Genomic DNA, 22,970 nt, shown 5'->3' with positions numbered 1-22,970 from the left:
AACTAGCTTAATAAATTCAGTTGTTATCATTGATTACTAAATAAATAAACTAGTTATAAAAAAATTCGATAACATATTTTCTTTTTGTTATGTTATTTACTTTGGCGGAGCATTAAACACAAGCATTCCTTAACTGTGTCAACAATGAGGTTATTTGTACGTTGTCAAAATTTATCGTCAAAATAACATAAACTTATCATAAAATTTCTAACTCCAATATAAAATTAGTTGTGAAAATAACTGTTTGTATACTATAAAAAACTTCAAATTTCGACAAAATAACAGTTAAAAATTCAACAAACTGACAGCCACAAAAGTAAACAAACCAAAACATCAGAAATTGTATTTAAAATATGTGAAAACATCCCCAATCGTCTTTCTTTGTACCTATCTCTTTTCAATGCACTGAGTCTAGATCGTTCATAAAAATAACATGTGTTTTTACTTAATAACAGACGGCAGTTGGTTTGTCATTAGTTTCATGCGTGGAAGAGGATGACGCTAGATAAAAAGTATGTGTTTTATCTCGTCAGGTATTAATGACGAACGGGTAAAGACTCGCAGACTCAACTGTAGTAGTAGTTATTAATATTAATAACTATTTATGTGATATTTGTTAATTAAGTTATGTGATAAAGCTAAAAAAATAAATAACGTTATGTGATATCTGGTCTCGATTCTTGTTGGTGCGAGATATCATGGTTTATGTTCCTTTTATAAGACAGATAGACACATGAATATTATCTAATGAATATTGTTTGGATTGCATACTGTCATATTTTATATTGATTACCTGATTTTTGATAAATATTTTTATATTAAACCAGGTTAGTCTTTTACAGTTTTTATCTTATCTTTGAAGATAAAATCATTATGATCGGTAAGAAAATATGATATAGGAAATTTTAATAGCAGTATGAATTTTGTTTACTTTAAATCGCTATTTTATAAATTATTTCTTTAAATATGAAGAACATCTTCAGTATTATACTTTTGATTTGCTTGGGTAAGTAATATTATACAGTATGTCCCTGTAAGTTGTATCCATATGGAAAGCTTTTTAACGAAAACATTTCGTTTATAAATTCGCAGAAGTGTGTGTGTTATTGCGTTGCCGCTCCTGCAATACTCAGATCAGATTTATCGATGGATTCCTATGTAGTTTTTTCTTCTGAATCCAAATCTGAAAACGGCATTTCGATATTTCTAACCGTCTTCGAGATAATCGATCTCAAAATCTAAAATGTGATATCACAATCGTCTTATTTTCTTCCAACACACTACACGTCCAGCTGAAATCGTTGATGGTGAATTTAATTATTATATAGAATAAATAAGATGTTCAAAAATACAATTTGAGTATATTTTAAAAGCAATAATTTATTAACAGCTTTAAAAAGGTTTATACGAGTATACGGCTTCCCCTTTATGATAAATGGACTGTTCCATTTGCTATGAAATTAAAACATAGTCGGTTTGCTAAACTCGACACAACTGGCTAGTGATTTTATTAGGTAATTTTTTTGTTTTTGCGAATTTTGCCAAAATTGACAAAATTACTAATTATTTAGTAATTATTAACTAATTAGTAATTATTTTTTTTGCCAAATTGGCAAAATTATTGACTAAAATCACTAACCAGATGTGTCTGAGTTGTAAACAATTATGGACTGATATGTGCAATTACATCCTTCTAATGGAAAAAAATATTTGAAGATTTTACTCAAATTATGGATACCAACATTATTTTCATTTATAATTTTTTATTTTATTTTATTTTTAGTTTGACGAAGGAAAGTTATTCTTCATAAAAGCTCTTCATCTTCTAAGATTTATGATGCAACCATCATAATAATATGTAAAATTTTATTAATTTTATGCGAGGTATATAAAAAATATGAATTTCGATCAAGAGTAAACTACCTTTATAGTTCATAAGATTTAAATTAGAATGGTATAATGGCACATTAAAACATAATTATTAATTCTAAACTACTTTTAATAATAGCAATTTTCCATATTATGAATTAAAATACGTAAATAAACAAAGTTTTCGTTATGGTTATGATAATGCTCGCATTTTCAGCTTGTTTATTATTAATTTTACGAAAAAAAGTTATTCTTTATAAAAAGTTCTGCATGGTCCAAAACCAAAGATTCAACCGTCAGATATCAAATTTTATAGATGTTATACGAGGTATGTCAAAAAGTCTGAATTTCATTCAAGAGTAAAATAGCTTTATTTTTCATAATATTGAAAATTGCTATTATGAAAAGTTGTTTGGAATTAAAAACTATATTCTAATATGCAATTACATCTATTAAATTGAAAAATTTTTGTTTAAAAATTATGGATAACTAACATTATTTTCAGTTATTTCAATTCTGATAACTCTTTTATTATTAATTTTACGAAAGAAGTGATTCTTAATAAAAAGTTCTGGATGGTCTAAAACCTAAAATACAACCATCTTATATCAAATGTTATCAATTTTATACGAGGTAAGACAAAAAAGATAAATTTAGATCAAAAGTACAGTACCTTTATAGTTCAGAATATTTGAATTCTCCTTTTTATGGTGCCTATCCGTTACCTATGTTGGACACTAACATGGCTATTCTGACTTTGTTGACTGCTACCCTGAAAAGTCTGGTAGTGGTTAAGTTAAACCATTTTCGCAGGTTATGCAGCCAGGATATTCTTCTTTGTCCTGGACCTCTTTCCCCATGCACTTTACCTTGAAGTATGGTCCGAAATAGGTCATATCGTTTTTCATTGCGCATTATATGGCCCAGGTATTCCAGTGTGCGACCTGTTATGGTTACGACCAGTTCGCGCTCTTTACCCATTCTATGTAGAACTTCTTCGTTAGTAACTCTGTCTATCCAGGAAATCCTAACATGCGTCTATAGCACCACATCTAAAATGCTTCGAGGCTCTTCAGTGATGCTTCAGTTAAGGTTCATGACTCCACGCCATATAAAAGAACGGAGAATACGTAGCATTTTACTAAACGAACGTTTATTTCCAATTTTATATCGTGGCTGTTAAAGATTTTTTTCATTTTGACGAAATCTGATCTTGCCTTCTCGATCCTTATCTTAATTTCCGTCGATTGGTGCCACTGTTCATTTCACCCCAATAACAAGTTTTCACCCAAATAACAAAAGTTGTTGATTTGTGTTATAAGTTGTTGGTTAACTAGTAATTGACCAGGTGGTATCCTATTTTTGCTTATAACCATGTATTTGGTTTTTTTGATGTTAAAATCAAGCCCAAACCTGCTACTTACTTCTGCCACCCTGGAGACAAGTGTCTGCAGACCTTCAAGAATCAATGCAAAAATGAGAGTATCATCAGCGTATCTTATGTTGTTTAATCGTTCTCCGTTTATAAGTATTCCCTCGTCTATGTCCGTTAGCGCTAGGTTCATAATGTGCTCTGAATATGTATTGAACAATAATGGGGACAATATACATCCCTGTCGCAAACCTCTTTTTATCTTTATGTCGTCTCTTAACTGATCCCCTACTCTAACAGCTGCAGTTTGTTCGTAATAGATATTGTTTATTATACGGCGATCTCTGCTGTTTAGACCAATTGAATTTAATATTTTCATCAGTTCGTCATGTTTTATTCTATCGAACGCTGTCTGGTAATCAACAAAACACACATCTTCTTCTTGTAGTGCCTATCCGTTTCGGACGTTGGCGACCATCATGGCAATCTGCACTTTGCACACTGCTGCTCTGAAAAGATTTGTAGTGGTTGTGTTGAACCACGTTCGTAGATTTCTCAGCCAGGAAATCCTTCGCCTTCCTGGTCCTCGCTTTCCCTCTACTTTTCCCTGCAAGACCAGTTGCAACAGTCCATATCTCTCACTGTTCCTCATGATGTGACCGAGGTATTCGATTTTGGCTGTTTTTATTTTGATTAACAGCTCTTTTTCTTTTTTCATTCTCAGCAAAACACCCTCATTAGTAATGTGGTCGGTATAAGATATCTTCAGGATTCGACGATAAAGCCACATCTCAAAAGCCTCAATTTTCTTGCAGGTGGCGTCTGTGAGAGTCCACGACTCAACTCCGTACAACAGTATAGGAAATATATAACATCGTAGTAATCTGACTTTTATGGGCATCGACAAATCATGACATTTGAACAACTTTGCCATTTTTTGAAATGCAGATCTTGCTTTCTCTATCCTACATTTGATTTCTATAGAATGGTCCCAATTTTCATTGACGTTCGTACCAAGGTAGGTGTATGTTTTTACTCTTTCTATTTGTTGACCATTCACACTGATTCGTCCAAATTGCTGTTCATTCTTAGAGATCATCATACATTTGGTTTTCTTAGTGTTTAGTGAAAGTCCGTATCTCTGACTGACTTCTGCGATTCTGCTCATTAACTCCTGTAGGGCTTCAGAACTGTCAGCGAATACCACAGTGTCGTCTGCGTATCTTATGTTATTGATACATTCTCCGTTAATTCTAATTCCGGCTTCAACATCATCCAATGCTTCTTGAAAGATTTCCTCAGAGTAGATGTTGAACAGCAGTGGGGATAGTATACATCCCTGACGGACCCCACGTTTGATTTTGATATCGTCGGATTCTCCTGTCTCTGTCCGGATAGATGATGTTTGATTCCAGTACAGATTGCTGATAATCCTTAAATCACAGGTGTTTATTCCAATATTGGTTAATATCTCCATCAGCTTGTCGTGCTTTACTGTATCGAACGCTTTATGGTAATCAATGAAACATGCATAAATATCGCAATTCACGTCTCTACATCGTTGAAATAGCACTTGTATACTAAATAGAGCCTCTCTTGTACCCACTGCATTTCGAAAACCAAACTGTGTTCGGCTGATTTTTTCTTCGCACAGTCTATATATCCTTTGATGTATAATTTTTAGAAATAGCTTTAAAATATGGCTCATTAAGCTGATGGTTCGGAAATCACTGCAGGATACGGACTTTGTTTTCTTTGGTAAAGCAACAAACGTCGACTTCAACCATGCTTTTGGTATTACTCCGCTTAAATATATGTCGCTAAATATTTTGGTTAGGCGTTGAGTACCGTCGGTGTCAAATAGTTTTATGAGTTCAGCATATGCATTGTCAGGTCCAGGAGCTTTGCCATCTTTTAGTTGTGATATTGCTCTTTCCACTTCACCTGATGTGATTGGTAAGTGGTCATCACATATGTAGGATGGAGGTTGTTCGGATCTAGTATCATCAAAAAGTTCCTGTATGTATTTTGTCCATATGCAGATTTCTTGATTTCTGTCTGTGATGATATTCCCCTGTTGGTCTCGCAATTTGCTAGCTGTGTTGGATTTCTGAAGACCAGCTGCTTGTTTCACCTTTTTATGCATGTTAAACGTATCATGTTTTTGCTCTAACGACTCTATCTCTTCACACTGTGATTTTAACCAATTTTCTTTGGCCTTACTTATTTCAGTTCTTACTTGTCTCTGAATCGTGCTGTACATTATTTTGTTGTTTTTTGATTTTCTTCTTTCTTCCATAAGTTGTAGTATATTGTCGTTCATCCAACTTTTTCTCATCTCTTTCTTTTCTATTAGATGTTCTTCTCTGATGTTGTTAAAGGTTTCACATATATTTTGGAGTGATTCTTCGGCATTATGTGTTTGCTCCATATTAATTAGCTTCTCTGAAAGAATCTGTGCGACTGTCTCTTTTGTTTTCTTATCTTTTAGTATTCTCATATCGCACTTTTTGTTGCTGTTCTTTTTTGCAACCTTCTTGAATCTAAACCTAAATTTACCAACAACAGGAACATGATCTGATGATACGTCAGCACCGGGGTAACCCTTAACCGATAGGCATCCATTACGGAATCTCTTGTTCACCATTATGTAGTCAATTTGATTCCGTATTACGTTTCCTGGTTGATCTTGCGGGGAGACCCAGGTGTACAAGCGTCTTGGTGGTAGTTTGAAGAATGTGTTAAGTATTGTAAATTCTTCTTCTTCTACAAACAGTTTTAATCTGTCTCCCCTTTCATTTCTCTGTCCTAGACCAAAATCACCTATGAATTCACCGCTTCTCCCTTTACCAATTTTCGCATTGAAGTCACCCATAATGATTGTTATATCTTCTTTTTTAAGTCGTTTAATTGACTTTATCAACAACTCATAGAATTGCTCTAGATCTTCTTCTGGTTTATCGCTCGTGGGGGCATACACTTGTAATATATTTAATTTGACGGGGCTAGTATTCAGTTGGATTATTATTAATCTTTCAGAAATAGGTATAACATTTGTAACATATTGACGTAATTGGGGAGACACGATTATTCCAACCCCATATATATGTTGACCATCGTCATTTCCTGAGTGGTATACCATATGGTTGTCAACAATACAAGCACCACTATTAGGCCACCTCATTTCGCTTATGCCCATTATACCGATTCCGAGTCTGGTCATTTCTTGAATGGTATTATGAATTTTTCCAGCCTGATACATTGTCTTCACATTCCAGGTACATATTTTAATAATCAACTCTGCTGTTCTTAGAGACACTTTTCCAGTTCTGTCACAGGGGTTTCGCTGGGTTACGACCTGGGAGGCCCTGTGGTCTAAAGGTGGATCACCTCCCCTGCCGAATCTTGGCTTCCGTATTCCATGATTAGTAACTATTTCCACTTTAGTTGGATTTGCCATGATAGCTTTTCTAGAGATGTCATCAGGGACCTTTAATGCAGTGGTTTCTCGTTGCCTTCTGCATTCTGATGCCGTTGACCACTTTCTTGGTTCTTCCGCCTTTGAGACCAGTTTCCCAGTCTCAGGACAACAGAGTGCCCTTCCATTTACCAGCTCGTCCGCCCGAAGCCGTTGGCCAGTAAATGGTGGATTGCTTATTCCGGCAAACACTCGGACGTCAGAGCCTCGTTAGTTGTCTAGCAGGATGTACCAGATGACCATGATCTAGATCACCATACGAGCAGGTGAGGTTGACATTTGAACAGGAGAGGCTATATCTTACGCATCACTATCCCTTAACATCCCAAAACACACATATATATCACAATTCACGTCACTACATCTCTGAAACTTGTATTGCAAAAAGTTCCTCTCGAGTACCCAATGCATCCCTGAAGCCGAATTGTGTTTTTGTTATGTGTTCTTCACACTTTTTATATATTCTTTTATGTATAATGTTTAAAAAAATTTCTAAGGCTTATTATTCGATAATCTTCACATTTTTTGGCATTGGGATTTTAAGGAATTGTTATAAAAGTTGATCTTAGCCACTGTTGCGGTATTTTTCCACTTTGGTATATATTGTTGAAGATCAAGGTAAGTTTTTACTTCTTCTTGATCCATAATTTTCAAAAATTCTGAGTAGAACTCGTCTGATCCTGCAGCTTTTCCCTCCTTAATGTTGTTTATAGGAGCTTCTACTTCCGCTTCGAGAATAGGTGGTCCGGTATCGTCATTTTTATTTTGTGTGATGGTGACATTCCTATCGTCTTCAAATGTTGTTGTCACATAGTTCATCCATGTTGTTTTGGTTTCTTCAATATCAACTATTGGATTTCCTTAAGCGTCTGTTAAGTGTCCCGGCCTTTTTGATTTATAGATGCCTGCTGCTTCTTTGATATTTTTGTGGAGGTTGAAGGAATTGTGTTTACGGTCCAATATCTCGATTTCTTCACACTATTCTTCCACATTTCTCTTTGTAGCTTCTCTGACAGCTTTTTTTATCTCTTTGTCTAGAAACTGATATGCAACATAGTCTTTCCGCTTGGATTCTCTTCTTATGTCCATCATCTGTAATATAGCGTCGGTCATCCATGGTTTTTTACTTTTCTGTCTTTTTCGGTCGCAGGTATTGGTCTAATATTATTTCCTTCCCAATGTTTTCTAAGTGGTTTATTTCTGTGTCAACATCATTAAATACTTCTGACTTAGATATGTTATTCTTCAGATATTCCCGTACTTCTTGCTTTATGTCATCATCTCTTAGATGTTTGAGATCGTATCTTGTAGTATTAGGTTTGTGGATTTTTTTTTAATTTCTGACGAAACTTACCGACAAGTGGGTTATGGTCTGACTTAATCTCTGCACCAGGGTAGGTTTTCAATGATGTTATTGAGTTTTTGAAACTTTTATTTATTAAATAACTAATGACTTTCCTTAAATCATAATAAAAAGCCTCTATTACTTCGTCTGATTTTTCTGCTCTGGGTGCGTATATTTGGATTATGTTGGTTTTTGCTGGGAATAAATCCAATTGAATGAACCTGATTCTCTCGGATATTGGAACAAAATTCGTAACGTATTTTTTTATTTGTTTATTTAAAATTATTCCGACGCCATGCTTATGTTGACCTTCTGTATTTCCAGAGTAATATACTTGGTGCTCGTTTATTTGACATTTTCCGGCATCAGGCCATCGAATTTCACTTATGCCCATTATATCGATATTCAATATTTCCATTTCATGGATGGCATTATAAATTTTGCCTGCTTCTTACATGGTCTTGACGTTCCAGGTGCATATTTTAATAAACTGCTTAATTTTTCTAGGCGTATCCTTTCCTTTTACTTGGAAGTTTCGCTTGCTAACGACCTGGGAGGCCCCATGGTTCTGTGTTTTTATTCCTCCCCTGCCGGATCTTGCACTCCAATATACATGATCAGTAGTCTTCACTCTCAAAACTGTAGCCATGATAGATGTACAAGAGATATCCATATGGATCTTTAATGTAGTGGAAACATAGTTTTTAATTTTAAATTACTTTTCATAATAATAATTTTCAATATTGTGAAAAATCAACGTTTTTTAATCTTGAGCGAAATTCATATTGTCTGACATACCTCGTATAAAATTGATAAAATTTGACATAAGATGGTTGTATTTTAGGTTTTAGTCCATGCAGAACTTTTTATATAGAACCACTTTTTTTCGTAAAATTAATAATAAAAGAGTTATCTGAATTGAAATAACTGAAAATAATGTTAGTTATCCATAATTTTTGAAAAAAAAAATTTTCAATTGGAAGGATGTAATTGCATACTAAAATATAGTTTTTATTCCAAACAACATTTCATAATAGCAATTTTCAATATTTTGAAAAATAAAACTACTTTACTCTTAAGTGAAATTCAAACTTTTTGACATACCTCGTATAATATTCAAAAAATTTGATACGTGATGGTTAAATGTTAGGTTTTGGAACATGCAGAGCTTTTTATGAATCGTACCTTTTTCGTAAAATTAATAAAATAACATTTTTCCATATGGATACAACTTACAGGGACATACTGTTTAAAAGAACTTGGTAGTGATATTCATGTTTTTTCGAATTGTATTATACGTCATTGTTTTTGGTTTTGACAGTATAACATTTGTTACTAGCTTTAAAATTAGTAGTAAAACACTATAATTTTTTCCGTGTGTAATCTCTATTGTCCACTCTATGTTTTTTGTATTTATTTTACTTACACATTCACTAATACTTTCATTACATGATTATTGTTTATTATGGCTCATTCATATGTTAAAGTTTTTCGTTAGTCCAGCATTTTTCCGGTCTGTTATGACGTTATGTGACACTCATACAAGGCAAATGCTAAGGCAAATACTGAAAAAAAAATGAATTCAATATCGACACATACCATCTTTTCGTAGATTTTAAATGGGCCTATGATAGTGTTCTAAGAAACAAATTGTATGAAGCCATGGATGAATTCCACATCCCTGATAAACTGATAAGATTGGTTAAGGCTACAATGCGTAAAGTCGTTTGCAAAGTCGAAATACAGAGCGAACAATCACAGGCGTTTGAAACGAATGTTGGGCTGCGAGAGGGAGATGCGCTGGCGTGTTTCCTCTTCAACATAGCTCTGGAAAAGGCGGTCAGAGATGCCCGAATAGACAACAGAGGAAATATTTTTAATAATTCACCCCAAATTTTGGCATATGCAGATGACGTGGACCTAGTTGCCTGCACAACACGCAAACTATAAGAAATGTATACCGCCCTCTCAAATGCCTCAAAAAATATGGGCCTGAAAGTAAACGAGGAGAAAACTAAGAGCCCATCAACACCCAACAATAGAGCCAGAAACATCGGTCACCAGTTCACTATCGATAACTCTACCTTTGAAGTGGTGGACAAATTCACATACTTGGGCTCCCTGATCACCAAGGAGAACGTTATGATGGAAGAAATCAAGCGAAGGATAATCCTAGCGAACAAATGCTATTTTGGACTGAGTAGACATATGAGAATCAGAAACTTAAATCAAAAAACAAAAATAACCATATACAAAACCCTTATACAACCAGTGTTGACATATGGATCAGAGACATGGACCATCTCCAAGGCTGATGAAAACCTTCTGCTTATATTTGAACGAAGGATCCTGAGAGGAATATTCGTTGGCATCTGTGAAAATGGTATTTGGCGGGGGAGGTACAACTACGAGGTATACCACAGATATAAACATATATCTTGTGGTAAAGACGTAGTACCTCTTATAAGAATAGGAAGACTAAGATGGGCAGGACATCTAGCAAGATCACAGCATAACAACCCTTCTAGAAGAATCCTTATGTCACAACCTGTGGGAAGTAGAAATAGGGGTAGGCCAAAACTTATATGGAAGGATGGTGCAGATGAGGATGGAAGAAAAATAGGCGTAGCAAACTGGTAACGGTTGGCAATGGATAGGACTGACTGGCGTAATAGACTTGGGAAGGTCGAGGCTCTTTCATAGGGCTGTAGTACCATTGATGATGATGACACTCCTACAAAGTTATAGGGTTCTTAAATTTGATAGTACTTAAATGTATTTAGCCTTAACTTTTTAAAGCGTGATCAGTTGCACATAACGGGTTTCGCTGTCGTCGCATCAGCGGCAGAATCTGCAATTCGTAATTTCCGTCAGTCCGATTTGCCTTATGAACCTTTTGAGGCGACATTGTCCTATTATGAGACCCACGATATTTCGCAGGTCATTTCTGGTGATATCTAGTAGAACTTTGGATCCCTTATTCAAAGGTTCGTGTACAAAATCTTTGAATGCTTTTGACCCGTTTATTTGTACCAGTGGTTTTGTTTCATTTGTTCCACCCAAATTGAAATTTTTTGTTTGGCTATACTTCTTGCTATTCAAATAAATGGTTCTGGCTTTATGAACAGTTATTGTATCAAAGTCAAAGTTTTTCAGCCTAATATAATATTTAATTAATATTTTAAAAGTTGTTTCTATGAAAAACTTTTTGGACCATTTTCCTGGTGACACCTTCATGGCTTCTAAAAATTGTAAGCCAGATGGATGCTTCAGTGATTGAAAAACTTATTGGACCATTTTCTGGTGTCTCCTCCATGACTTTTAAAAATTGTAAGCAAGATGGATGTTGCAGTATATTTTTATTATTTATTGTGGCCTTCCCTGGTAAGTGGGTTTTTTTGTTTCTTTTGATACCAGTAAGTCTAGGTAACCAGAGTAAAGTATTTCGTTATTTCTTATGATCCTAATCAGATTCTTAAGACAGTTCCAAACTCATTTAGAGTCAATCTGATTCGAGTCCACTTTTTTAGAGGCTACCTGACTATCATATATTTCAAACGCTTCAGGATTTTTGTCCATTTGCCGTGATATTTCTTCGTTTGTGACTCAGTCAACATTTTTACTGTACAGAGTACTTACTCGAATTAAAATTTTTACCTGTGGTTTGATTTAATACAAAAATACCTATTTTCAGAAAATGAACCCTATGAAAATTTAAATAGAGCTAAACAAATTCCAGTGGTTTTCGTTTCATGTCGACAAAACAAAGGCCTCTAAAATAACCGAAAATAGAGGCAAATCCAGCAGTATTATAGAGAATCTCTAAATTTGTTATGGAAATGATAAAAGATTTCAGTGAGTTCGTTCCAATTTGATTATTTAATTTAAATATCTATCCCAGTATGAGTCCTGCATTAGAAATAATTGGCAATGGTTACCTGATCGAACGTCCTTTGTTTGAATAAAGCGGCACAATTCTCAATTTCAACAAACTATATTTAGAGAACTAGTAATATTTGAAATATGTCCTGCGCAAAAAGGCCGCTACTATTTAACTCATCGCACATAGGATTTATTCGTAGTAAATACATTTTTACAATAATTGTAAATACAGTTGTAAATACAATACAATTTTTTTATTGATTTATGTTTTTATATTAGTCAGTTTTACCACCTCTAGCTCTTCTGTAAGCATTAAATTTGCGTAAGCACACTCCTAATAAAATTGTTAACATTTTGTTATTTACGTTGTTCAATTCTGCAAGTGCAGCTTCACTAATAGCCATGCGGTGTTTTGTGGATTATCCCGCCAAACTCTAATTGTTGCTGTTAAACATATCCAATAAATGCTCTATAGGGTTAAGGTCGGCTGAGCAAGCTGGCCACTTCAGAATAGTGTTATCTTCCGCTTCAAAGAAGGCTGTAGTCACTCTGCTGGTATGTGGAGGTACATTGTCGTGCAAGAGAATTAAATTTTCTTCCCTTTCACCTTTCCAGAGCCTAATTACAGGTTCTATAACCAAATTTACATATCTGTGACCTGTTAAAGTTGGTCAGAATATAACACTTCCTTCCATCCCATTCAAATAGTGAAGCGAGATTGCGGCCAACATACAAGTGAGGGGTCCTAAAGAGAGACAGATCATGCCAGGGAAAATTTGCTACAACTATCATCAGGGTTGCCAGATGTGATTTTATAAATCCCCCACTTAGAAACTGAAATTTCCTGAAATTTGAGCTTAAACCCCTTAAATTTAAATTTTTCCCGAATTTTAATAAATTAGTAGTAAAACGTAGAGAACAGTAAACCAAAATTATACTACTTATCAACAGAAGGCTCTGGAAATAATTCATAAGTCCTATCGCCAATATCGCATTCATACGTCCATGAGAGTATAATATACAGTTCTATGTATAATAAGCAAATTTAATTTACCATGGCCCCTTATAATCTCTTATAATTCCCCCCCCCCCCCCCAACCATTTCTGCTTAGACAAATTCATCTAGACGCTTTCAAATTACTCCAAAATAATGGGAAAACACCCCAAGCTGGCAACCCTGACTACCACTATCAATTTTTTTGTTTACGAAAGATGGCAATTATCTTCTATTCTTCCCTGACTATACTCTCTCATCCTGGCCGCATTAAATTCACTGCTTGCCCATTCCATCCGTATTGACAGTTCGTTTTTAAAAACCGATTTCTCACTGAGAAATATCTGAGTGCAATGCAAAGTTGCCTAAAACCATAATTAGGTATTTGTGCTAGTTAAGACATGAAACTAGAAAATAGCTAATTGAACAGTCACTAAAGGTTTTGACCTCAGATGTTGATGAACCTCCATCGATTTTCATGAAAATTGGTGAGTAGTTAGACGATACCTCAAGGAATAGAAATGATATGGCGCCAACTTGCGCTTTTACCCTGGAGATGGATGCTCCCTTCTCGGGGTAAAAATTATTTTATTAAAAATAACCCCATAAGTCGATTAAGGGACCAATTCTAAGCAAAATTTTGTAGAGCTCGATTGTATAGCTTTTACAATTACCTTTCAAATGGTTTTAGGATAAATCGGATACCATAAAAACTAACTACTGAGTTATTCTAAATAAAAACAAGAACATTTTTTAAAAAAAATTTTGGAGCATAAATTTTAAAAAATTGTTGGAGCATAATTTTTTTTTCTACGAGCGTGCAAAAATGTCTACTCTCGCGCACGCATTTTAGTTTAGAAAGTTTTACTTTTCCGCACGCGTGTTACTTTTTCGCATGCGTTTTACTTTTCCGCACGCGTGTTAATTTAGATATGCTAATATGGCCTTAAAGTAATTATAATACATGCAATAAACTAATATTTAGATATTATTTACTAATTTATTTCAAATATATTTTATTTTGTTCATGTTTTAATGAAATTAACGCGAGAATTCGATGAAATAAAATAATTTTGACATAATATTCGAAAGTCAAATCAGTAGACAATAACAGTGGTTTTGAATCGTCGTCATGGAAACCAAGATCGTCGTCATGCTAACCAATTATGCTGAAACTTTGGTTTTGACAACCATGTCAAAAAATTAATTTGTGTATGTATTTTCATATTAATTAAATTAATTGATTAAGATTTGGTCATTTTTTAAAGACTCGTAGAAAAATATTGTTCCTAACGCTTGCAGAAAGTCTCTATTCCGCACTCGACTGCTTGCCGAACTCCCGCTTCGCGTCGTTCGGAAAACTGCAGTCGCGTGCGGAAAAGAATGACTTTCTGCACTTGTTAGGAAAATAGCTATATTCTATCAACTTCTTTTGGAGCTAATTTTGTCATTTTTCCTACGTACTTCGACAACTGTTTACTAGTAACTGTGTATATAAAACTGCATATTTTCCTTGGCACTCTGTTTCTAAAAGCAGTTTTTTTTATAGTGGAAATTAAAGACTGATTCGTCTCCAAGAAAAAGCTCAATGCAATGCAAAGTTGCTTAAGGACATAATTAGGTATTTGTCCTAGTTAAGACGTGAAATTGGAAAAGAGCTAAAGAGAGATAATAAGCGGCAGTTAGTCATTACGTGATTAGAGTTTAGAAATCCGATATCACAAGAAGCTCCTGAGGCCGTGGCCGAGTTAAGCAGCTTTCGACGACAGTGTGGTCGTGGTCAGTTCAAGGCACAACCTCTCATTAGGCGTTTATTTAGTTAGGGGAAATCAAAGAGAAGGACTTTGTAATAGATTTGTTTTGAGATGATTAACAAATGAGGTCAAGAAATATACAGGGTGGGGCATTAGTGCAAGGAAGTCCAATTACTCGTTTGTCGTAAGAGATACGAGAAAAAGTTATTTAGGTAAAAGTTGGGTCACAGATATGACCATAATTTAAAAATATTTTCAAATATACAGGGCTGCCCGTATTAACAGGGTGACACAAAGTTTTTTTTAATGTAACACCCTGTATATTTGTACATATTTTCATTCTACTCGAGGTCTTCTTTCTTACAGTATAGGATTTTGTAATATTATATGACGTAGAATAAAAGATAATTACGTTTTTTTGTTAATTTCGTAATAATATTCACACCCAGTAGAATTGTAATGATTTGACACCAAAATATCTATTTATATTTAAACGATTTTTGATACTTTTTACTATGGCTAAACATTATAAATGTAGCGAAATGTTTAATTTTAGTATACAGGGTTGGTCGAAATTCGAAATAAGTATTTTTTGAGTTTTATTAAATGGAATACCCTGTATTGTAATGACACTATATTTTATGGTATTTTTATTTCTTAAGCATTCTCTATACCTAATTTGTTTAATTTGTGAGGTATCTGCGATTCGTTATTCCTTAAGCCAACCATTAATTGCAACAAAAATTACGTGAAATTTTATTAAGTGGCCGTGAAAATATTCAATCAAGAATAATTTTTCAAAAAAATACATATTAACTTAGACTAATTTTTACTTTATTAATATTGGATGACATATCAAAATACCTACGTAGTTAAGATTGTTGCTGCGTAAAATGTTAATAAAGACATACCATATTCTACCTACCTGGCTATGACACTAAATGTTTTTTAATGAATGCAGTATTAAATATACAGGGTGTAACGAAAATACAGGTCATAAATTAAATCACATATTCTGAGACCAAAAATAGTTCGAATGAACCTAATTTACCTTAGTACAAATATGCACATAAAAGAAGTTACAGCCCCTTGAAGTTACAAAATGAAAATCGATTTTTTCGAATATATCGAAAACTATTAAAGATTTTTTATTAAAATGGACATGTGGCATTCATATGGTAGGAACATCTTAAAAAAATTATAGTGAAATTTGTGCACCCCATAAAGATTTTATGGGGGTTTTGTTCCCTTAAACCCCCCAAACTTTTGTGTACGTTCCAATTAAATTATTAAAGTGGTACCATTAGTTAAAATCAATATTTCTAAAACTTTTTTGCCTCTCAGAATTTTTTCGATAAGGCAGTTTTTATCGAGTTGCAGCTTCTTTTTTAATATGTATACATAAAAATTTTATGGGAGTTTTGTTCCTTTAAACCCCCCAAATGTTTGTGTATGTTCCAATTAAACTTTTACTGCGGTAAAACACAGTGTTTTAAAAACTTTTTGGTCTCTTTGTATTTTTTCGAGAAGGCACTTTTTATCGAGATGTGACTTCTTTTTTAATATGGTTCAAAATATACCTAAAAATTGTAAATCATAAATAAATTTTCATATTATTATTATCAAGTCTCCATAATCGTTCTTAGCCATATACAAATATGGGGTGGATTTGACAAATATTCAAAATATCTCGATACAAACTGACTTTTCGAAAAAGTACTAAGAGGCAAAAAAGTTTTTAAGATAGTGTGTTTAACTAATAATACTACAATAATAATTAAATTGAAACGTGCACAAAAGTTTGGGGGGTTTAAAGGTACAAAACCCCCATACAATTTTTGTGGGTTGTCCAAATTTAACTATAATTTTTTCTTAAGATACTACTACCATAGGCATCCCACATGTCTGTTTTTAATAAAAGATCTCTAATAGTTTTTGATATATTGGAAAAAATCGATTTTCATTTTGTAATCTCAAAGGGCTGTAACTTTTTTTATGTGCACATTTGTACTAAGGTAAGTTAAGTTCAATCGAAATATTTTTGGTCCCAGAATATATGATTAAATTTATGACCTGTATTTTTGTTACACCCTATATATTTTTGTTTAAAAATATAAAAGAATTATTTATATTTTTTCAGCTCTTTGCTATGGATCCCCCACAGAAAAAGAAAGCGAGTAAGTATATGTATTTAAATTAATTATTTTGACGTAGCAATTATTTTAATCAATGTCAATATTATTGTAATTAATATTTGCATGACCATCTTACAATCAGATTCTTGTTATACGAGGTGTCCAGAAACTCTACCGAGAAACGAATATAGGAGATTCCTCAGGTAATTTTAAGACAATTTAACCAAATTCACTTAGTCCGAAAATGCTTCCTAAGGGAGCTAGAGCTCTTTAAAAATGGCGTCTTGTAATTAGTTTTTCTTAAATACCTCCAGAACGCTTCTAGTTAGAAAAACAAAAAATGATACACATATTATTTATCTTTCACATATATACCATCCATTGCGAATTTATAGTGCCGGTCATAGGCGTCCGTTTTGGTTAGGGTAACGGTTATTTTATCGCATAACTTTTTTGTCTTTAAATTTTAAGCATTTTTCATTTTGGTTATTAAATTGTGAAGTATGGCTGTACTAAAAGGTACTCTTGATTTAAGTCGGTAGGACACACCGTTTTCTAGAAAAATCGATTTGAAACTTATTCGTCTCTTGAATTTGAAAAAAAAATGAGAAAAATAAAAAAAAACGGTGTATTTTACCAACTTAAAGCAAGAGTAACTTATACTACTAGAATACCTCATAATTTAATAATCTAGTGTCAAAAATGCCTAAAAATTAAAGTCAAAAAAGTTATAAATTAGCAATTAATGAAATCTGGAATATAAGTAAACGTACAATTTTTCGTTTTTCTAAATAGTTGTTTTAGAATTTTTTTTTTTTAATTTAAAGAACGAAAAATTTTCAAATCGATTTTTCTAGAGAACGGTGTATTCTATCGACTAAAAACAAGAGCACCTTTTAGTACAATAATACCTTAATACGGAGTCAAAAATGCTTAATAGTTAAAGACAAAAAAGTTATGCGATAAAGTAACCGTTGCCCTACCCAACATGGACGCCTACGACATGTACTAGAAATTTGCAATGGATGGAATCGATTTATCTCTGTAAGATAAATAGGCATGCCAATTTTTGTTTTTTTAAATAGAAGCGTTCAGGAGGTATTTAAGAAAAACTAATTACAAGTCGCCATCTTCAAATAGCTCTAGTTCCCTTAGGAAGCATTTTTGGACTAAGTGAATTGGGTTAAATTGTCTTAAAATTATCTGACGAATCTCCTGTATTCGTTTGTCGGTAGAGTTCCTGGATACCCTGTATAAGGATCAGACTATTATTTACGTGACCAAAGAGAAGATTAAGTTACCGCTTCAATAAATTATTTAGGGCCGGCTGTTCGAACGCTAATCAAGAAGTTGATTATAATTAAGTCCCCTTAATAACCATCAAATAACAACACCCCTCATTCGTACGTCAATCAGTTGATTGTAATCAATTATGTTAATTATCATTATGATAATTAATATAATTGTTTGATTCATTAATTATTAATTATTAATTATTAATTAACATAACAATAGTTAAAATAATTAATTAATAATAATAATATCGTATGGCATTTTTGCCGGGGAGATCCTTTCGAATAGTTCCAGCGCCAATTACATCTTTAACCCTGTTTCAAGTAACTAGTGTCGATGTACACTAGCCCAGGGGGACCGACGGCTTAACGTACTCTCCGAGGCACGGTGAGACGGCTCGTGTCATTATTGGAAATGAAAATGGTTTGTCTTTGGCAGGGATCGAACCCACGTCTACTGGCGTATGAGGCCAGCGTTTTAAAATTAAATAATTAATTAATATCTCATAATTGTAAAAAATTATGTTTTCAGCAAACCAAACAAAGTTGACATTGACAGTTGGTGACAGTAATTAAATATTTGATAATGATCAGTTAATTCCATTTTTGATTAGCGTTCGAACAACCGGCCCTTAAAGTTTAATAATTTTAATTTGGACGAATTTTGGCGTGGTGGACAAACATTGTTCCATACTATAAATAAATACAACCTATTGGAAAAGCTGGCTAATTTCTTTGCACGTCTGTTGTCAAATTCATCGGAAGCACGTGTCAAGAGGTATAAAGGAAAAACGATAGGTGGATTTACTACTCTTATCCTATTGACAAAAAGTTCTGATGACTTTTATCATTTAAATGCAGACACAAAGCTTGTTGTGTTTCTCTAGAATATTTAGTTTTATAATACAGACAAAAATTATTATTATTCTTGTTTGGAATTTGTCCCAATTTGAGTTTAAAATTTACAACTATTTTCGAAGTATGGCTAGAAAGGTGATAATAAAAATATTTTATTTTAAACTCAAATTGTGGTTAATTCTAAAAAGATAGTGAATTATATTAAACTGTCACAAGAAAAAAGTGTCAAAAAAAATAGACAAACAAGTTTGAAAACAAATAGTTTTTAATGAGCTATCATCATCATCATCCAGACTTCGGCATCCAAAGGTGAACATAGGCCTCCCCTAATTTCTTCCAGTTTTGTCGATCTTGGGCTCCCTGTAACGAATTATCAGCATCCTTTTTGACGTCTGTCCATGGTGTAGGTGGTCTACCTCTACTCTTCTTCGGTTTGATCGTGGGCTCCATACCGTAATTTTTTTTGTTCACCTCCTATCTTTCATTCTGGCTACATGGCACGCCCAATTCCACTTCAGCCATGCTATTCGCTCTATGACATCTGTGATGCCTGTCCTTCTTCTAATTTCCTCGTTTCTAACCCTGTCTCTGAGAGTCAGTCCAAGTAGTGATCCTTCTATTTTTTTTGGGCCACTCTAAGTTTGGTTGCTGTGGCCTGGGTTAACTATAGTTCTTCGGCGCCGTAAGTCATGACTGGAAGCACACATTGGTCGATCTGATAGAGCTCCATATGCGGCCCATGCTAAGGTGATTTTTCTTTGTAGCTCGACAGATTTTTTGGCCCTGGAAATTTGGATTTCATGCCTAAAGTTTTTATATTTATGGACAAATGCTATATAGTTGAAATCAAATTTTGAATTTTCGCTTGGTACCAGGTTTTTCCTGTATTGTGTCTTTCCAAAATTTATGTTTATACTTGTTTACAAGTGGCGTCTAGCTCACTAAGCATAGTCATAATCTCGTTTAAGTTGTCTCTTGTAAGAACTATGTCATCTGCGAATCGTACGTGGGAGAGCCTTTCGCCTTCGAAATTTGTTCCTTTGGCGTCCCACTCCAATTGTTTGAAAGCATGTTTAATTATTGCTTTTAGATAAGGCGAAAACGGCGAGTTCGTTAGAATATTCCTATGAAATTTTTTTGCATAATCACATTCATGAGACATCCCAGAATAAGCCTCAACAAGTCGCCCACCTGAAAAGTGGTCCAAATTTTTTTTATCAATTTTTTTTAATCAAATTGCAAAAATCATAATTTTGATTCCATACAAATTTTTGTTAGGTTTTTTGACCATTTTGGACAAAAAAGGTCTAGTGTAATTTTCTTTAAGATTGATCGCTTTCGAGTTATAAACAATTTAAAATTGAAAAAAAACGAAAAAAGGCGATTTTAAAGGATTAATAAATTGGTTTAAAGTTATTATTACTAAAGTGAGAAAGTGACTAAATCAAAGTTTAAAGCCTCCCCTACAAGATCCTGAAGAAATTTTTGTTATTATTTTATTACTAAGCTGTTATTTTTAAGTAATAATAATGAGCGCCTGCACGTATTAGGCGGCCGCCTATGGTGAGTGCGAGAGAGATGTCATTCCGGCAGTCCAGTGGGGTATCTTACTCGCAATCACATTCACAACCGCGTCAATACGATCTTACGGCTTATTGTTAATAATTAAAAATAACAGCTTAGTAATAAATTAATGACACAAACTTGTTCAGGATCATATAGGGGGGCTTTAAAATTTGATTTGGTCACTTTCTGACTTTCATAATAATCATTTTTAAACGAGTTATTAAGTCTTAAAAATGGCCATTTTCGCGATTTTCAAATTTTAAATTCCTTATAACTCGATAACCATCAACTCTAGAGAAAAATTACAAGGCACCTTTTTTGTCCAAAATGGTCTAACAAACCTAAAAAAAATTGTCCGAAATAAAAATAAGAATTTTTGCAATTTGATTAAAAAACTGTTAAAAAAAATTTGGACCACTTTTCGCGTGGACGACTTCTTGCACCTTATTCTGGGGTATCTCATGAATGTGATTATGCAAAAAAATCTCTTGAGAATATTTTTTCCAACGAACCCGCCGTTTTCTCATTGTCTATTTTAAATGTTGTTCTGAAGCTATTTTCTTGTGGCATTTTTACAATTTTAACTATTTAGAATGGGAAATAAGCCACAATATTAAAATAAAAATAGAAACGTTAATAAAAATCATTTTTTAATAATATTGTGGCTTATTTCCCATTCTAAATAGTCTATTTTAAACTAAAGAGTTTGGACGATAAAGTATCTGCCTGTCAAATTCCTCGTTTAATTTTTATAGATTTCGTATTTTGTATAGTCGGACGGTCATAGTTGCATTATTGTATATGTTCATATTATTGTGAAATTTGATATGTATATTATTATCTATACCTTTTAGATCTCATGGACTTGGGAATATGTGGTGTCTGCCTTGCTTAGCAATTCTTAATGCAATATCAGATTCAATAAAGGAAAACGATACCGAAGTAAGTACACGCTATCATATATGAGTGCGCCAAGAACCTGCAAAATAACGCAAAAGATTTAAAACATAATACGTTGTAAAATAAAAAGATAGGAAACTAGTAGAAGTGCGAAATAAAAATCTAAAGAATAAATAGAAACCTGTAAACTTACTTTACATTACCACTGTCGATAATTTCCACCGTTAGACTTCAGCTTAAGAACTAGTTGACTTCAGTCACCATTATGCATATTATTATGACGTTGAGCTTTAACATGTTTTTAATTTTGCATAAAATAAAAACTGATTGAAGACACTAAAGCAAATATAAATAAAAACAATTTAAAGACTAAGTTTTCAATCTAACAGCACATAAAATAATACTAAAAATATTATTCTACATCACACCAGATTTAGACAATGGGAACCTTCTCTGTTTACACCTTCGAGGCTTCTAAAATTTGCAAGCCATAACGGATGTTGAGACTAAAGAAGATGAGGGAATTTTACAATTTATAATTCACGTCCCATCTGCTCAGCGCGGTAAAGTTCCAACGAGAATGGTTCCCTTCGTACTTCAATCAGAGTAAACATGCAAATCAAAAATGAATAACCAAATTAATTTTCAATAAATTGTAAAATTCTCCCATCTTATTTAGTCTCAGTATCCGTTATGGCTTGCACATTTAAGGGGACCTAAGGTTCCCATTGTTTTTAATCTGGTGGGATGTAGAGTAATATTTTAGTATTATTTTATGTAGTATTAGATTGAAAATTTAGTCTTTTGTTAGCAGTTGCTGCTAGGACATCCTTGCCATTTCGTTCGTTGCAACCCGTAACTGCACGCCGGGGTTTCTCCTGGTTGGGTCAGAGAGAGCAGCATATGTGCCTCCTGATGAGAGACTAATAAGTTTCGAAACCGGTAAAGGTGCTTGCGGCACTCTCTGATTGAACTAGAATATAATGCGGCTGTATTTTCGTGTTCCAACAAAATTGAAAATGGTTATTTCATTTTTGAAAAACAGTTTACTGAGTAGTAATTTTTTAATAAAAAATTAAATTATTGATCAAAAACAATGTCTACTCTGATATGAGACGTAGCATACATTTTTGTCAAGATGGCATGGGAAATTAAAATAAAATATTTTTCGGCGTCAGTCGTATTTTTATTTTTGAAATTTTCGTTTATGTCTTCTATTATTAAATTTTGAAGTATTTTATTAAAAAATGTTATAAATAACATTTTTTTTTGTTTAAGGATGTTACAAAATTAGCCGAAAGTCTGTGTGCAGTGGTGTCTTTCGATAATTGCAAAGATATCATGGATGGAATAGTAAATGTTACAGAAGCTATAGTCAAAAATGGATACGAACTTATTGACATTTGTTATGCCGCTATGTGGTGCAATGCTTAATAATTTAGACTTACAGATTATGTATTTTTTATAGTAATAGGTACAAATACATTGTTAAATTAAGTGAACAGTATAATCTATAGTGATCCCT

The 22,970-nt window shown here is 33.4% G+C and overlaps 1 protein-coding gene across 1 annotated transcript; it reads left to right on the top strand.

Moving 5' to 3' along the window:
• Positions 1–841: 841 nt before the first annotated feature.
• LOC114329044 (uncharacterized) lies at positions 842–22,942 on the top strand. The gene is made up of 4 exons (XM_028278055.2): positions 842–1,006; positions 16,835–16,871; positions 21,400–21,487; positions 22,724–22,942. Exons 1-4 carry the CDS (start codon positions 967–969, stop codon positions 22,877–22,879), a joined length of 321 nt encoding a protein of 106 aa, XP_028133856.1. The 5' UTR covers positions 842–966; the 3' UTR covers positions 22,880–22,942.
• Positions 22,943–22,970: the final 28 nt, after the last annotated feature.

Source organism: Diabrotica virgifera, chromosome 5, assembly GCF_917563875.1.
Source record: "Diabrotica virgifera virgifera chromosome 5, PGI_DIABVI_V3a".
NCBI classification, from domain to species: Eukaryota; Metazoa; Arthropoda; class Insecta; order Coleoptera; family Chrysomelidae; genus Diabrotica; species Diabrotica virgifera.
Note: the sequence above shows the minus strand (reverse complement) of the source record. Positions and strands in the feature narration are given on the sequence as shown.

Coding starts and splice junctions, on each gene's coding strand:
- LOC114329044 (XM_028278055.2), top strand. CDS start 967: ATGAAGAACATCTTCAGTATTATACTTTTGATTTGCTTGG. Junction 1,007..16,834: donor TATACTTTTGATTTGCTTGG/GTAAGTAATATT, acceptor ATATTTTTTCAG/CTCTTTGCTATGGATCCCCC. Junction 16,872..21,399: donor CCCACAGAAAAAGAAAGCGA/GTAAGTATATGT, acceptor TATACCTTTTAG/ATCTCATGGACTTGGGAATA.